The sequence below is a fragment of the Protopterus annectens genome, chromosome 10.part0 (genome assembly GCF_019279795.1).
Source record: "Protopterus annectens isolate FY-2018-M chromosome 10.part0, PAN1.0, whole genome shotgun sequence".
Classification (NCBI taxonomy): domain Eukaryota; kingdom Metazoa; phylum Chordata; order Ceratodontiformes; family Protopteridae; genus Protopterus; species Protopterus annectens.
The window spans coordinates 1468693626-1468712757 of NC_056744.1; the positions used below are offsets into that span (position 1 = coordinate 1468693626).

At 41.7% G+C, this 19132-nt stretch overlaps 1 protein-coding gene across 1 annotated transcript in view; it reads right to left on the bottom strand.

The window, feature by feature from the left end:
- The window catches only part of LOC122813657 (integrin alpha-X-like), a 3682398-nt gene that overhangs the window by 1328430 nt on the left and 2334836 nt on the right, over window positions 1–19132 (bottom strand). Inside the window, exon 16 of the mRNA XM_044086096.1 lies at window positions 7215–7369. Within this exon, the coding sequence (XP_043942031.1) occupies window positions 7215–7369 (155 nt within the window). The remainder of the gene's footprint in view (window positions 1–7214; window positions 7370–19132) is intronic.

Below are 19132 nucleotides of genomic sequence, written 5' to 3' on the forward strand. Positions count from 1 at the left end.
CCAACTCACCTTTTTTTTTTAAAAAAAACCCCAAAAAAACAAACAAACAAAAAAAAAAACAGTTTAAGCAGCGTGGTAACAGCAAATGGGATCTTAAAAAGCAATGGAAAGGAGACTCAAAAAAGAAAGGTCAGAATGAATATTTGCTTCTTCAGGCCCCTCCTCCCATTCTCCCACTGTGGCAATCACATCCACTCTGAGTCTGCATCTTCATCTATGGCACCAAATTATTTCAGACAAATGGGCTCTGAAAGTCATTCAGCAGTGGTACAGTTAGCAATGGAAGTTTCTAGCACCTTTTCAAAGGACTATTCCTTGCCCATTGAACCAAATATCCCTATTTCTTCCAGTTATTGAACAAGTGTTATCTCAGGGTGTCACAGAATGAATGCTATCCTGCCAGACACACAGCCCTAAAGTTCAAAATCATGTTACATCTAACATTTGCTGTCAAGCTAAACTTAAAAGATGTCTACTATCACATTACCACCAGCAAACATTTCTGATGGTTCCATAAGATTTTCTGTGTCTGGCTTACACTATTTGTCCTCTGTTTTGCACTTTGGACTATCTACTCTTCCAAGGGTAAAATATTTAAAAAGTACCTGTCTCCAGTAATTCCTTACTTCAAGCTTCAAGAAAGTTACCTTTTTCCATATTAACATTATTGCCTCATATTTGCAGACTCTTTTTTTTTCAGTTGTCAAGAGTTCATTAAAAAGGATTCACAATCTCATACTCAGTCTGGGGTTTTGGTGAAACTTACAAAAAATCTCCTCTCACTCCTTCTTACATTATCTCTTGGGAAGAGCTTTTCTTCTCCAAACAAAATAGAGATGTATAAAACTATATTCCAGAATTTTTACACTCAAACTCTGGTATCTGCCAAATAATTTCTCAGGATTTTGGGACAGATAGCTTCCATTATTCTGATGAGTCCTTTGGACAGACTTCACTTTAGGAAAATTCAGTGGTCCCTCGGGTCAGTCTGGACTCAGCATTAACACCCTTTATCATTTTGGGTCCTTGTGCTGGAATTCTGTTGGGGTAGATTAATTCTCTCAAAATCCAAGTCGTCCATTCTCCTTGTCTCCTCTCTTCAGTCTGTTACAATGCATACTTCAAACTTTGCATGGGGAGCTGTTTCAGAAGGTGTGAAAGTGCAAGGTCTGTGGAACAAACAGGACAGACAAAAGCATATAGATGTAAAAGAGATGAAAGCAGTAATAACTGAAAGTCTTAAACCATGTCTGGTCTCCAGGACCTCTGCAAGTTGTTAACAGCCATACAGTGATGTGGTACAAAAACAAACAAGGAACACCAGCTCTTATTCCCTTTCCATACTTGTTATGATAGCCTAGAAGACAGCAACTCATCTCATTCTGACTCACCAGGCTTCATACATTCTGTCAGGGCAAGACAACATAGCAGTTAGCATATACAGAAATGTTAAAAATATAAGAGTCAGAATGGATTTTGTATCATAGAATTATTTCAGACATTATTTCTAAAACAGATAGGCCAGAGAATATACTTAGGTTCTCTGAGAATTATTTCTGAGCAAAAGTGTTTGTGTGCTGTAACACATTAAGCTAGAGCTGCAAGTTTAGATAAGAGATCATAGCTCTGCTTTATAATAGAACAAAAAAAATTATGGAACACTGCTTGTCTTGGAGAAGCAGTAAGAAACATAGACCATCAGTCACTGTGTTCTGTCCTTGTTTTTTTACAAATTCTTTAATGAATGCAGTGTTTGTGTAAAGGAAAATTACAGGTGAGATTATGAGAATCTGCTCAGAGCTATGAGAATATTCTGAAAGGAAAATCTGACTGCATTATTTTTCTAACAGTTTAGAGTGTATGAATTTTGATTTGAAAGAATATTCCAGAAAACACAAACTAAGCTGGCCAATGCTTTGTTTCATGTAGTTAAGTTAGTGTTTGTACTCTGCCATTTTAGATTTACTTTTTCTGTAATCTGAACCAAATCCTATTCTGAATAAAGGTCATTTCAAAGAGATGTAAATTTCAGTGAACCTATTTTGAAATGTACAGTGTATTATGAAACTCTTTACAAACATCATGAATGAAAACTACACCCAAAGGTCTTTCTATGCATCTGCTGAAATGATCCATATGTGGTGAACACCTCAAACAGATAATATTGACCTAATTTTAAAACATACAAAACAGACAATTAAAGAAATTCTGCTCCATGACTCTTTGCAAACAGATGCCTTCTCATTCCCATGGATAGGAATGTTCCTATGTGCTTTTCCACTTGTCCACCATTTCCATTGATATCCAGGGTTCTCCTAAAGATCAAAAAGGATTCTACAAAAATTGTGGCTGTGACTCCCTTCTGGCCAAAGCAACAGCAGTTCCCCCATCTTCTGAAACTGGCTAAGGGTAATTACCACAACCTTCCTTACAGACTGGATATACTCATACAATAAGAGTTGTCTGATATACTCCAAACCTGAAAACTCTTCTACTGGCTGCCTGGTTGATATAATTTTGATTCCTTTTGAACAAATTTGTTTTCTGTGGACATACATAGGGTACTCAAAGAGGAAAAAAAGGAAAAAAAAAAAAAACAAATATTAGGAAATCATAAAAAGGTTTTCTAGTTGGTGTGATTCCAAGAAGCATGACCCTTTCAAGACCTGGTTGCCTCCAGTTCTTGATTATTCTGCGAGTTACTTCCTTTGACCTTTCTTAATCTTCTATTAAGAGTCATCTGTTTGCCATATGTCTGCCCTTGTTTCTACCTTTTTCTTCTCCTCAAATCAATTTTTGAAAGAGATTTTACACAGTCATCCACTTAGGAAAAAGGTGGCGCTTCCTTAGGATCTTAACTTTCAGGTTGAAAACATTCTTCTATTTGAACCAACTCATCAGGCTAAGCTGAAGTTCTTTACATGGAAGACTCTATTACTCATTGCCCCAACATCTGCAAGAAGGGTATCTGAGTTACAAGCTCTGATGGTGAGTGAATCCTATCTCATTTTTCATACGAACAGAGGTTCTTTGAGATCAGATTCTGAGAAAGTTTATCTGAGCTGCCTCTGGATATCCAGAGTATGAAGAATTCCTTTTACCTTTTTTTTTTAGGTTCCAAAAAGAAAACCGGGAGATTAACAGCATCAAGCTTAGTGGGTATGCTCCTACCATATTAAGCAAAAAAAAAAAAATATATATATATATATATATATATATATATATATATATATATATATATATTTATAGATAGATAGATAGATAGATATAGATATAGATATATTGCAAAAGCTGATTATGATGAAGTAGGACATATTTCTAGCTCAGGAAAACAAATTAGAAATTGGGGACATGAAGTTATTCAATTGCTACGCTTTCCAAAAAGAGTGGCGGAACACAACCCAGGGTGGGGGTGGGAAAGGGGGTGCTATACTATTTAGAAGAGATGTATGCATATTTAAGGAAAAGATTCATAGACGTGGTTAGGAAACTTAAATAATTTGGTCAAAAAGAGTAAAATAAGTCAAGATTAGGGTTGTGAGTATTTACACTTCCTTGAGAAAATAATGCATTGCTTCCCCAAATTCTTTCATAAATGGTGTGAAAATTATCTAAACTAAGAAATGATTCAGGGGAATTTAACATGTTCAAATAACCAGGGTGTAAAAATAATTCCACTACAGTATAAAAAAGAGCTTGAATGCTGCAATGTAAGACCAGGATTAGTTAGATAGGTTTTTAGGGAGGAGTTGAAGGTATGGACAGACAAAGGAAGTGAAGACATTAGTTATAGTGGTTTCATGACCCTTCCCAGAAATTGTAGGACTGGCCATAAACTGGCACACAGGAAGGTAAGATCCATTGTAAGTGCAGCAGTACTGAACAAGAAAAAGATAATAGGAAGCAACAACAATAAATAAAGGCAGTGCACTGAGCTAGGACAACATATGTCCAGTGATGCTTTGAGAACTAAAGTGATGAAGTACAAAACGAAAAAGTCTGGGTTTTTAGAAATGCAGAAAAAAAACTTGATAATATGAAGATGAATAAGGGCATATAAGGACTGAAGAATTAAGGTCACAGTCAGGATCCCTATATCTAGGAAAGCATGCAAAAATATATATTAGAGGAAGTTCTAATAGGTACAAGGAAAGCAAAAAGACATTAAAGGATTGTGAAGATTATGACTTTGGATGTTGAGCAGAATAGTAGCAGTATGAAGACAGAAAAGTTTAGAGAATTCTGTAATGAACAATTTAATGAAGATAAAATCCACAACCAGTAATACACACTGGATATCAGGATATTTAATTCACGTTTAAATAAAAAAGGTTAACAAAACGGTTAACATACACAGTTAAGAGCTTTTACCAAAGAGATGTCCTCAGAACCATCAAATATTGATAATAAATTTAGTGTCAATATTCAGTGGTTCTGAGGACGCCTCTTTGACAAAAGGGCTTAACCATATATGTTAACCATTTTAACTGTTTTTATATAAATTAAATATCCTGATATTGAGTGTGGATTACTGGTCGTAGACTTTACTATTTAATATGGTTCCAGGCTTCCGGTTCATTTTGTGGTAATTATTTAATGAAGATACTCAGGGAGGCACAGAGAAATGGTAGTAGAAAAAGGAAGTGAAAAGATGCAGATACATGAGTTTCTGTATATTTCAGCTAGCTAGGCTACAGAGGAGGAGGAGATAAGAAAGGCTGTGGTTAATGAAACTATGTCCAGATGGATTTTCTGTCAAATTTAAAAAATAAGGAGCATCCCATTCAAATACCAACTGAGTCATTTAATAATACAGAGAAAAATATGATCCTTTCAGCCTCTGTATATGAAGCTAGAGTATCTGTGCTTCTTAACAGCTGGTTAGAGTGAACCAGATAATGCTCCTGGGTCACTCCTGAAAAAAGTCACTTGTATCCACTGCACTTAAAACGTGAATAAATTAATCAAATAAAAACAACATAATTGTAAAAATGAGTTGCATTACATTTGCTTGATGGCAAAAGGAGATAATATGTTTATCTAGCCTGCCATTTAAGTGTCCCAATGCTCTACCTCTCCTCCATCTTTACCATCCCCTTTACCCGCTTTCCACTTGTCTCTTGACCTCAAAACTATCTCAATGGATTCCTCTCCACCACCCATACTAATACTAACAGTCCATTCCATGACTTCCAAACCCTTTCTGCAAAAAAAGTACTTTTGGAGATCCTGTTGGTAGTTAGTTTCTAAAATCTGTCTTCTGTGTCCCCTCCTTCCCCCTCTGTGGTTCCTGTTCAGAATAACCTCTCACATTTCCTTAAAAATGATCTTGTACTGTGATATCCTGCTCCAATCTCTTCTGGTTTCAAAATGAGCTCATGCCTGTTAAACCTGGTAGACTTCTTCGACAGTCACCAAGGCCCTGGGTGAGGGGAAATCTGTGCATACAGCCTACCTAGATTTAGCCAAGGCATTTGACACTATCTCCTACTCAGGCTTCATTGACAAAGTCACTCAACTAGGCATCAACCCTTATATCATTAGATGGGTCAACTAACTTGCAAAGTGATAGAATTCATATAGTCAAAATAGGGGAATCCACCTCCAATAGCAGACCTGTAACCAGTAGTGTTCCACAGGGATCAGTCCTGGGATCTCTACTGCTTGGAATCTATTTATCCGAAGTACAAGCAAAAACTAAAGGTCTGTGGCTGACAAAGTTTGCTGATGACTGCAAACTGGGAGCGGTCATAGAATCTTCAAATGATGTCAACATCCTACAAGAGAGTCTTACACAAACAAATAATTGGTGCCAAAGTCATGACCTTAAACTCAATGCAAAAAAATGTATTATCATTCCTTTTGGTAAAAGTGATGTTCCTGCTAACTAACACATCAACAGTAACACAAGTACGCACTGCATGGTGAGAGACTTGAGCACACAGGTTGACAGCAACCTTACCCTTGACCAACATGTCTCCACAGTGGTAAGAAGGCCAGTCTAACTTGCTCATCTCATAAGTAAGGGCATTGTCTCCAGAAAAAAAGAAGTCATAACCTCCCTGTTGTCTTCCCTCATCATGCCAAAAATTGAGTACAGCACCCCTTTTAGTGTGTACCTTTTTAAGCACCTGCAGCAACTGGAAAAACCACAAAGGTTCCTCAAAAGAAAAATTTTAATTCTATACCATCTGTCCTATGGGGATCATCTGAAATCACTGTCACTTTATTCTGTTTCATACAGACTACTCAGAGGTGATCTCTGCCTTGCATGTAAGGCAATCTCTGACCATGCATTACTGGAAATGCTTTATATCTGAAAACCAAATGGTATATGGATTACTTGCTCTAAAGACCTTAACCTGGTATGTGACATTAATAAAACCAGCTGGAGGCACAGATTTATCTCCCAGAGGTTACCACACATTGGGAACAGACTCCCACTTCATGTCAAACACAGTACCTCATTAGCCCTCTTCAAATGCAATCTGGATGATTGGATGGGTGACAGTAAATTCACCCTGGGAGTTCCATCTGTGTCCCTCTTGGATAGGGGCAATAGGTGCTGTTCATGGAAATAACAATAAGAACTTGGCTAGGCCTGTAAGTGCCCTAGGAAGTTACTAGGCTAATGGCCCTATGATCCTATGAGAACTGCTCTAGTTTCTCTAGCCTCTGGTCATATTCCTTCCACTCTAACTTGGCAGATCCTTCTGGTAGCTTTCCTCTGAATTTCTTCCAGCAGCCTGGTGTCCTTTCACTTAAAACTTCACACAGTACTTAAACCATGTTATAACCAAGGCCCTGTGGAGTGGAAGCATTGTCTTTTTGCTTCTGGAATATACCCAGAGGATATACCCCAGCATTCTGTTTGCTACTACTACCATCTGACTCTGCTCCTGTTGGCCCGTCTCTCAGTCACCATTAAGTTATGGTGAAATCATTGGCATGAAGACTGGATGCATTGCTAATCAAACTTACAGAAACAGAATAGCAGCTCTTTTCCAAACAATGAACAAAACACGTCCATTATTTCATACTAGATACCCCTATAAAGATTTTTGATTACTGTCACTGTACTGTTTATGCATAAGAGAGCATACACACTCCACGGTTTCCTGTTTTGAAATGTATATGCTTCAGTTAAACTGCCTGGAAAGAGCATACTACTAATAGTAATAATAACAATAATAACAGATGGTCAGGCTTCTCACCATATATTCCTGTATGTATCTTTTTCATATGAAAGCATACTGTTAGATTGTCTTCTTGAGAAGCATGAAAGCGGTCAGTGCAGTAAATTTTTTCTGGTTTCAGCTTCCCTGATGCGAAATGCATTTTGCAGGATATATTTACAACTGGTTTTGATCTGTGCAAAAAAAAAAAAAAACATGGAAAAGCATTACAAATATAATAGAATATTATTTATTTTAAAATCATCTCATGTACACTTCATTCAGTTTTTTTTTTTGTTTTTCCCCCTCTTTTCTGGTTATCCAGTCTCCTAAGTATGTTACTTACCTAACTGCTAAATAGTAATAAAGGAAGTTGGAACACTGTTGCACCTATGTCATTTTTCTGTGGCACAACCTAAATCTCTTCGACTTGATGTCAAATGTAATGCAAATGTAATGTGATGGAATGTTTTCGGTCGCTATATAGTTATATGAACTTGTGTAAATGTAACATGTTATGCAGTAAATGTTGTAAGTGGTGGGGCTGCCATCTGGCAGGGCTCATGGCAGAAGAGGCTTTTTTTACCATATCACTTAATGCAGTTAAAACACACACACACACACACACACACACACACACACACACACACACACACACACACACACACACACACACACACACACACACACACACACACACACACACACCTAAATAACTACATTATCAAATAAGTAAGTGGTCAGCTATCAAAAATTTAAAAGCACATAACAGTGAAAACTATTATATGAAAACACTACAGGATTTCTGAAGCCTCTGCTGCCCTATACTCAAACCCAGGGGGAAACTGAGGAGAACTTACACCAGTGCAAACTAAACTAAACAGTAGAATGTACCAGTAGCTAATATTCTTAATACTACACTATGTGAAATATTAGCTACTGGTACATACCAGAGACTCACAGGGGATATACTAGGGGTGTCACAGGCAGCAACCTGCAGAATACTGCACCAATGTCTTAATATTATGCTACAACATTGTAAGGGAGAACATTTATCTTCCATACACACTAGAGAAGAAAGCAAGAACAATGCAGGAATTTTATGCTGTAGCACATTTCCCTGAAGTCTTGGGGCCATAGACTTTATTTACATAGCAATAAAGTCTCAACTGGTGAACAGGGAATAACATGCATCAGTAGGAAGAGCTTCCACTCAAATCAACTATCAGGTTGTCTGTAATGCCCGAGGGATCATCCAGAATGTCTGTGTAGTCAACCCAGGCAGTTTCCATGACTCACAAATATGGCACACCTCACAGCTTTACACAAGATTTGGTAGGAGTGATAGTCTACAAGGCCGCCTACTGTGTGATGCAGGTTATGCACTGGAACCATGGCTCATGACACTTATCAGAAATGCACACACACCCACAGGAGAATAAATACAACTATGCCCATGCTCAAACTAGAAATATCACAGATCATGTGTTTGGCATGCTGAAGCTACAGTTCCACTGTCTAGATTCATTGAGTGGTGCCCTGCAGTACGACCCAGACACCTATGCAGAAATTTTCACAGTCTGTTCCATTTTGCACAATATCATCTTTAGGAAACAGCTATAACAGGGACAGCAGGGGCCAGGACCACACATTCCTGGACTTCAGGCAGGCCCAGCACCTCCATCATATACAGATGAGGATTTTCAGGGAGAACCTCCAGTTGAGACAGCCAGCAGACAAAGGCATTCACAATATGCTTTTGCCCTGGCTAAGAGGTAAAGGATAGCACAGACACTAACCACCTAAAACACACTCAACAACTAACAGGCAAATGAGTGCACACACACTCACCAGCAAAGGAATACACATAACAACCTAAGCACTGAGCACATACAGATATCAAGAAGCAAATGATACATTACAGCAACTGAATTACATGTTAATTATCCAATCCAAGATGGTGGAGCCATTCAGGAAGCTACAAAGTAACAGTGCAGAGATGGTATAGCCCTCTGCCATGAACTCCAAAACTGACTGGAATACAGCCACCATCACTCTTTGAAAAAAAAAAAAAGCAATGTTAGGGAGCTGCTGCTGTCTTGCATATGTAAGTGCAACAGACTCAAAATCTATGCTGCTGCTGCTCGACCTCGTCCAAGACAAAGAAGGGTGTTCAGACCCCATTTAACATATCAGGAACTGCATGATACTGAAAGAGTAGAGTGATACAGGGCTCATACACAAATACTACAGGAACTCTGCAGCCGCTGCCACCCCCACCTCAGACCTAGGGGATATTGAGGAGAACCTATACCAGTGGAAACTAACGTATGTGTAGCATTAAGGATATTAGCCATTGGTACATTCCAGAGACTCACGGGGATATACTAGGGGTGTCACAGGCTTCAGCCTCAATAATACTTTACCAGTAACATAATGTTATCCTACAACAAGTAAGGGAGTACATCTATTTTCTACACACACACACACACACACACACACACACACACACACACACACACACACACACACACACACACACACACACACACACACACACACACACACACACACACACACACACACAGACACACAAACCAGAGGAGACAGCAAGAAAAATGCAGGAATTTTATGCTGTAGCACACTTCTCTGAAGTCTTGGGGGCCATAGACTGCACTCACATAGAAATAAAAGCCCCACCTGTCAAACAGGGAAAGGTATACATCAAGAGGAAGAGGTTCCACTCAATCAAATACAAGGTTGTCTGTAATGCCTGAGTGATCATCCTCAATGTCTGTGCAGATAACCCAGGCAGCTTCCATGATTCACACATATGGCACACCTCACAGCTTTATGCAAGGTTTGTTAGGGGTCATGGCCCACAAGAACATCTACTGGGTGATGCAGTTTACGCACTGGAACTGATGCTCATGACACTGATCAGAAATGCACATATACCCACAGAGGAAAAATACAATAATGCCCACATTCAAACCAGAACCATCACAGAGCATGTGTTTGGCATGCTAAAGTCACATTTCAACTGTCTAGACACATCAGGTGGTGCCTTGCTGGATGAACCAGGTAACTATGTAGAAATTCTCACTGTCTGTGCCGTGATGCATAATATTATCTTGAGAAAACAGCTACAACAAGGGCAGCAAGGGCCAGGACCACACATTTCTGGACCACAGGCAACAGCAGCACCTCCAGTACATACAGATGAGGATTTTGAGTGAGACCTCCAGTTGAAGAGGTAGCCAGCAGATGTAGATGTGCAAAAAATGCCCTTTCCCTGGCTAAGAGGCAAAGGATAGCACACACACATTCCCCTCTTAAGACTCAAGGGTTAGACCACACATTCAGCAATTAAGAGGTAAATGATAGCCGGTCTATATCATATGTTCGAAGTTCTGAAACTTCGAATCATTAAAGAACGAACTTTAATGGTCGACGTTCCGGAATTTCAAAAGAAAGGAAAAAAAAACACTCTATGCAGGGGGCAAACCCCCCTGCACCCCCACACCCCCACTACTTAAATATACCAACTCCGAGATCGCACTACAGTGCAGTAAAGGGAAATATTCCCTTTCCGCACTCAATGGCGAACTCAGTTATATGCTTCAAGGTTTCAAAACTTCAATCGTTAAAGTTAGACCTTTAATGATTCGAAGTTTTAAAACTTTGAGCATATGATAGGAACCCAAATGATAGCATATGCATTCACCAGTGAAGGAATACCCATAATAATCTAAGCACATACAAATATTAAGGGTGATGCCATCTGATGTCGACAAACATTCGCTATCCATGTAATGTCTGTGAACAGATATTATCAGACAGAGACAGCCCCAAAGCACACAACTCGTAACTGCAGTTATGTCAAGGTAAATGTGGAACCTGTATTATGCAAACAAATGTGTAATAAGATGAGCTACCTCTATATTGTCAGTCATAAATGTACTCAATCAGAACTATGTGAACTATCCACCAATGGAATTCTTGGCTTGTATGAATGATATTTGCAATATACAGGTATGCATTGTACACTATAACTGACACCAAGCCAGCCACTCACCCATTGTACACAAACAGTCAACAGGACAATTATATCAAAAGCTGCACCAATATCACTGGTTTGATGTATGACTTACTACACTAAATGAAAAAAGTCTTCTGAAATGAGTACTTAGAGAAACATCCAAAATCCTATTATGTACTAAGTATGCATACAATCAACATACAGAGAAAGACTCTCTTAGCTATAGCCTCTATGCACCAGACATACATGCAACTCTAAGTCAAACCCAAATGAACAAATGGCATGGCACAGTCATCATCATTTACACAAGGTGGGGAGGGAGTGCAGTTTGCTAAGGCTGACACCAAAGTAGAGTGTGTGTATGAAAAAGAAACACAGAACATTAGTAAAGTAGGAAATATCTACGTGCCACTAACAGGAGATATATCCCAATCAACATTAAGGTTTTCTTAGCTTGCATGTCTGCGGGTCGGTATGGGCCAGTTTTGTGAAATGTGTGTGTGTCTAAATGAGTACAATCAGGCTCTGTGACAGCACTATGACCTGTCATGTTGGACAGATGTGAGCTGTGCATGGTAGAATTGTCAGTTCAGTGTCACTGCTCCTGACAACGTGAACTGCCTCTGCCAGGAGTTGCACTGTAACTTCAGTGTCCCCAATTTGAAGTGAGGGTGCTACCTGAACACGAGCGATGTCAGCTGGATGAGCTCTCCTCACAACTACATCAAGGACCATGATCCTGTGGCCTATCATGTCTGGGTGTGGACACCTCAATCCCTGATGGAGCAGTGGAAGTACTGCCATTACAGGAGAGGAATATGGCACGGCCATGTCGGATAACACTAGAGGATGTTGCAGCTCTACTTACACATGGATTCTGGCCTTCCCCCAGCAGATGTTCCATCACAGACATTGCTCAATCCAATGTGTCACTCATTCTAACCAATGAGTCACCCATACAGTTGAGGCAGTCACGGACATCAGAATATGCCACATTTAGGACTCACACAATCTCTTCTGAGGCCATGGTGCAATGTACCTGTGCTTCCATGATGGCCCTATACATATGTCTGGTGGCATGTAATGACACAACAACATCAGGGCAAGGGTGGTTAGTAGGCCTCTTCTGAGCACCTCTAGCAAGCTTCCTGTGTGGTGGCACACCCTCACAATGGCTATAAGCAGACTCAACCAACTCTACAACTGGAGTAACCACATTACCATGATCAACCATGTCACTCTTAACCTGTCATATATCTGAGGCCCCTGTGGAATGGGTATGTGTAGGCGTACTAACTGTGTCCAAAATAAGGCCAGAGGATGTGTGAGCCACAACCTCAACTTCAGACAGAACCTCTGCACTCCCTGAACATGCCTCTAAATCATCACCATCATCATCAGAGGCTCCTGGTACTATGACATCAGGTGGTATGAGCTCTACACTGCCACTGTCAAGATCACTTGCGATAATAATCAATAAAAACAAGCAGGAGAGAAATAGTGAGTGGAAATGATCCAAATCTGGTTCTCCACACTCATGTTAAACAATTTCATATATGAAAAGAATGCAGTACTTTTTTACTCTCTCCTCAGTATTACAACTAAGTAATAGTTACTACTAATCAAAGAAAGTTTGTGCTGATATAGTAATTCTGATGTCACTAGAAAAAGGGGAAGGCAGTGAAAAGAAGGCTAATTAGCATCACAATGCAAATGACACAAGGACAAAAGAATAACTCTTTTCCTATCTTTCACTTAAGAAATATCTCAGTCAATCAGACTGACCATCTCCCCAATATACATATATATATATATATATATATATATATATATATATATATATATATATATATATATATACATACACACACACACACACACACACACACACACACACACACACACACACACACACACACACACACACATATAGCATACCAGTGATTTCTTCTTGGGGCCTGCTTGGCCTGTTGTCCACTGCCAACATCACAGAATCCATACAAATCCTCTGCTGATCTGTCTAGATCTCTGACAGTTGACAGGAAATGCTCTTTTCAGTGAGTAGTGGTTCTGTAGCAGAACTCCCCCCCCATAGCCATATGTTCCTGTGCCACCACTGCTGCCCTGCCATATCCTTTTTGTGACAGGGATATCACATCTGCCACTGCTAAGCAGGAATGATCCATGGAGGCATAAGACTCCAACGATGACCTTGCTCTCTGCATCATGGAATAGTGACTTTTGTGGAACAGATGGCCTGGGTGCCATAACCCTGTATAACATGAAATAGAAAAAAAAAACATTTGTAGAGCATACAGAAAGTATTTTCCTCAAACCAATTCATTGTACGTATCCTCAACACAAAACAAATGAACACACAATACACATTTTGGGCCACACATGAGCTAAGGTAACCCCCCCATCCCCCCCAAAAAAGAAACATTAATACAGTAGCATCACATCTATTCTGATAACATTTCTGTAATGATGGCAGCAGTTGTGTAAATGACTGCTGCATGGCAGAATTATTAATAGGTAGGCAAAAATTCAAAGTCCAACTGTCCAGATAATTTCCATTGGTCTCTTCACTGTTATGGAGGTCATCATGGGCAATCTGACAAGCCTAAGACCTCCATTAGTTAAACACGCACAACTTTTTGAAGTTGATGATAAACATAATACAGTTGTCTGCAGTAACTGATGAAATTCCAATAGCAAATGAAAACATAATGCTGTGATGTAACCATACTAATTTGGAAAGCACAGCAAGAACTGACAAATGTGCAGTATTCCAACTGCAGATTTTTTAAATTGCTTAAATATCAAAAGTCTTTTTTCTACTGAATATTGAAATACATTAAAAATATGAACATGTAAGCAGTTTATGAAGAGGACAAACATACTATCTGATGTATCTTCTTTCCATTCATCACTGATGTGTTCTGTTCTGAGCCCTCGTAACTGAGTCAGCCTTTTTACTAAGCTCGCGGCAGCCAAAAAAACTCTTGAGCTAAGTCTCTACCCCGAATGGCCTTCTCCCTGTTACCTCAAATCTCGTTTGCCACGTAGCCATAAAGCTGCATTTCGGCCGAGTTCTCAGCTAAGTAGAACTTTATTTGATATTTGTGCTGAAAACTTTCTATATCTCTGTTTTTTATTGAGCGAATAGTATTTCTAGACTGTTTCCTCTGTCTAATCTTATTTTTTCCTCCTCTACTCTACCCGTTATTACCAATGGTAAACTTTTAAGTACCACTGTTGGTACAGTCTTCCTCCCTTACCCTTGTGGTATTCTTTCAATACCATTGCTGATATTGTCTTTCTTGTTTAACTTGTTAGCTTTGGTTGTTTAGTAAAGTGTTTCCTTTCTTCTTTACATATCACTGTACTGATATTGTTGTGACTTCTTTGAATGGTGTTTGACTAATTGGATTATACTGTTGGCCTGCTTTGCCTCTTTATCACGATGTCAGATAAGAAGGGTACTTCCGGTTTTAAGCATTGTGTTTCATGTAATGGCAAGTTACCTAATAGTGATTCTTATGATGACTGTGTATACTGTTTGGGAGTTCCCCACCTCTCGGTGCCGCCTCCCTGTGACATTTGTCAGAGTTTCAGTCAACGCACTCTTGATGAGCGCAAAAATAAACTGATACTGAAAGGGTAACTCAAGCCTCCCTTTTCAGAGGCCATTTCTGTGATGGAGGTCTCAATCCCTCCTATGAAAGATAAAAAGTGGTCCCACTCGGTTCCCTCCTCACCATCGGGTGATCAGGGCAAGCCTATGAAATCAAAGATTCCAAAGTTGTCTTCGGAGCATAAATCTGCCACTATGGCTCCTCCTTCCTCAGCTCCGAGCATTTGAAAACCTTCGATACCAGCTCCAGTTTCGGCACTGGTCCTGCCTCCGGCACAGATTATAGACCTCACTATGCCTATTTTGACTTTGGCACCTGTGGCCACTTCGACTCAGGGCACACCTTCGACTACTTCATTAGTTACCATTTTGAAACCGACTGGTACGGCTCCGAGTGCCACTTTGGCAGCAAGCATTGTACTGACTCTTTTACTCACGGTCTCGAAACTTGAGACTTCAGTGCCAGCAGACCTTGCACCACGGACCCGATACTCCCCTTCTGTAGATCTGTTCTGGGTCAAGGGTATAACCCCTTCATTGAATGTCATGACTCTCCATCTGGAGTATCCACAAGATCCACCAGGAGCCTGTCAGAGCACGACATGCTGCGTTTTGTGGACCAGCTGTTGTTAGCCAGGGGGATAACCACACTTTCTAAGATCCATCTACCTGCTGGACTTGGGATGACTTATCTACAGACTCCATCTTACACTACTCCTTCGACCACCTCAGTTCTAAAGCCCTCTGCTCCGACATCCTTCTTGGAACCCATCACCTCGGTGCCTTCAGTGCATCTCACTCCGGCTCTGTGTTTACCCCTTTGGTCTTCGGTTCCTGTGGAACCGGTCCTTCCTCATTTTGGGGATTGCAGGATGGGTGCTTCGACCAGTGGTATGGAGCCGTCTTTTTCCTTGGTTCCATCCCTGCCACCGATAGCTGCATCTGCACCGATCCTGCTTGAGGCTCCAACTGTGGGGGTAAGTTCGTCGGAGCGGGGTGTGGCCTCACTTTCGAGGTTGTCTTTCTCAGTTCCGGGCTCCCATCCCTCTTCGGGCTGGCCGGCCTTCTGTGCAATGGAGAGGGTCCTTGCTTCTGGCAGCACTCCTTTGATGTCAGAACCCCAGTTTTCACCCCCTGAGCTACAGCTGTCAGTGACCACCTCCCTGGGACACCGAGCAGAAAAGTCACAGGACATCCCTGTTCAGGGTACTCGCTCTTCCGAGTAATCCTTGGAGACCCCCACTGAGGAGCTCCCTCGGAAGTGGACATGCAAGAGGAAGCACATGAACTCACCCGAGTCGTCCTTGAAGGAAGATACGGATAACGATGATGGTGAAAGGTCCCCACAGTCACCTCCTGATGATGTCTCCTTTGGAGACATCCTGAAAATGCTTAAGCAGAGAGGTGACTGGAAGCCTTCCAACCCTTCACCTGAAGAGTCCGTGTTCCTGCAGGCTTTCCACACCCGGCCTTCTACCTCGTGGATGAGCTTGCCTACCAAACTCATCCAGTTCATTGTGCAGAGCGCTTGGAAGAACCCTGATTCCACTGAGGTGATCCCTCAGAGACCAGACACAATTCTTTCCCTTCCTGAGAAGAACCCGCACTGGTCCAGAGGGTTACCAGTTGATGCTATGGTGGTGGCAGCGGCCACAAAAAAGGACTTTGCTGAGGATAGTCTCACTGTCCACCTGCCCAACAAGGAGTCCCGGGTGGTGGACAGACTCAGGAAACATGTTTTTTGCATCAGGGACCTTTGCTATAAGGTCCCTAAACTATATGGCACATTTTACGAGGCTCCAGAGGGACTTGATCTCTCAATTCTCTTGGATGCTCACAGGACAGTTGTCTGATGAGGTCAGGGACAAAGTGGCCTCACAACTCGCAACCCTGGAATCGATATCCAATTCATCCATGAGGTTGCTTTCACATGCGACTGAAGGGGCAGCTAGAGCAGCAGGTTCAGGCATTGTCATGAGATGTCATGCCTGGATGTGCATTTGTGACCTCAGAGACCCTTTCAAGTTTTCCTTTCTAAATGCTCCCATCGAAGCTTTGTCCCTTTTTGGCTCCAAAGTGAAAGATACGCTAGCCAGGTGTGAGCAAGACGGAAAGATCCTGTCTGCCATAGGCCTACATTTTTCAAATCTTCAACGTACTTTCTCCAGGAATCAGAGGAGTGGAAAAATGTGGCACAAGAAATCTCAGGGTCCTTTCCATGCCGCATTTGGTGATGATACTCACAGGGACAGAGGTGGTAATTCCGGAAGATGCCCCTACAGAGGCAGAGGAGGTCCTCATAACCAAGGCTCCAGGGAGTCCTTTTCTGGGCAGCCTTACCAGCATGCCTGAGCAGCTGCCCAACTGCTTACCTCTGGAAGCAGTCGGGGGTCATTTCTCTCTGCATTAAGCTGCCTGGCAATCCATTACCACCGATCGTCGGGTGCAGAGTACTATCACCAGAGGTTACACCATTCCCCTGTCTTGTCAGCCAAACCTTCCAAGAAAACTTCCCAACTCTCCACCCAGTCAAAGGGAAGAAGCAGCTTCAGAGATTATAAAGCTGTCTTAAAAAAAAGAGTCATCCAACCAGTCCCACCAGATCGGCGAGGATCCGAATTTTACTCAAGAATCTTTTTGGTGCCAAAAAGGACAGAGGACTGGAGACCCACTTTGGATCTCAGCATCTTAAACAAGTCTGTCACCCAAACCAAATCCCAGATGGTCACAGTTCAGTCCATTCTTCCCTTTTTAAGAGAAGGTGATTGGATGTGCTCAACAGATCTCTGGTATGCGTATTACCACATCAAGATAGACAAATGCTCCAGGAGTCTGCTTCACTTCCAGCTAGGGGCCAGTCATTATCAATTTCGTGCCCTGCCATTCAGTCTCTGTACAGCCCCCACAGTAGTCACAAAATGCATGGCAGTGGTAATGGCTCACTTGAGACTACAAGGATTCCAGGTGTTTCCATATCTGGATGACTGGCTCTTCACCACCCCCACCAAGCATCTTCTGGTAATAACACTGCATTATACTCTCTCTCTCTGGCAAAATTGTTGGGAATAGCGATACATTGGGAGGAGTCAAACCTTACTCCCAGACAACAAACAGAGTTCATTGAGAAAGTGTTCAATACTCAGTCCTGTCTAGTTTCACTCCCAATTGACGGACTCCACCGACTGAGGATTCAACTCTGAGTGATACTCTCTCAAACGAAAGTCTCAGCAAGAGAGGTTCTTCAGGCCCTAGGTTCGATGGCAGCTTCAATCCCGATAGTGCCTCTAGCAAAACTGCATATGTGGATCCTGCAATGGCTCCTTCCTTGTCAATGGTTCCCAAACTACCACTCCATCTATTACTAAATTTGAATAACCATCTCCTGCAAACAGGACCTTCTTTCATGGATGAGGCCAGAAGCAGAACTGTGGAGTCGCCCATTTCAATCCCCTCAGCACAGAGCCATTGTGACCACGGATGCTCCCCTGAATGGGTGGGGGGGGGGATTTCCAGGGAAAGACAGTCCAAGCACATGGTCCACCTCAGAGGCCCACCTGCATATCAATGTTCTAGAACTGAGAGCTGTGCTGTTAGCGGTGCAGGCCTTTCATTCGGCACTCTCTTCTGGAACAATTGCGATTCAGTCATAGAATATATCAGTGGTCTGGTATATCAACAAGCAAGGACGAACCAAGTCCTACCCCCTATGTCGAGAAGCCATGAGAATTTGGCAATGGGAGATAGCTTCCAACTGCTTTCAGATAGCACCCCATATCCCGGGGAGCTTCAACGTGATTGTGGACAAATTAAGCAGATGCATTCTCCTGCCTCACGAGTGGTCTCTCAACCCCAAGGTGGCAACAGAAATCTTCAGCCACTGGAGCCAGCCTTGCTATGATCTTTTCATCTCCCCATCGAACAACAAGTGCAGCAGCTATTTCGCCCTACTTCCCCTGGAGGGGGAGTCACAGAGGAATGCTCTTATCCATGACTGGCCCATGGGACTTCTTTACACTTATCCTCCCATCCCCTCATTCCACAATTTCGAAAGAAAGCTCTTCAGTTGAGATGCAAGGTGATCCTCATAGCACCGTTCTGGGCTCGACAAGTTTGGTTCCTCTTCCTTCAGCCTCACCTAGTATACCTGCCATGGATTGTGGACCCTCTACCAGATCTTATTACTCACCCCCACGGGTTGAGACACCCAAATCTGTCCAGTCTCAAGCTGACAGCTTGGTTTCTCCACTTCCATTAGTCGCCAGGCAAGCTAACCTTCCC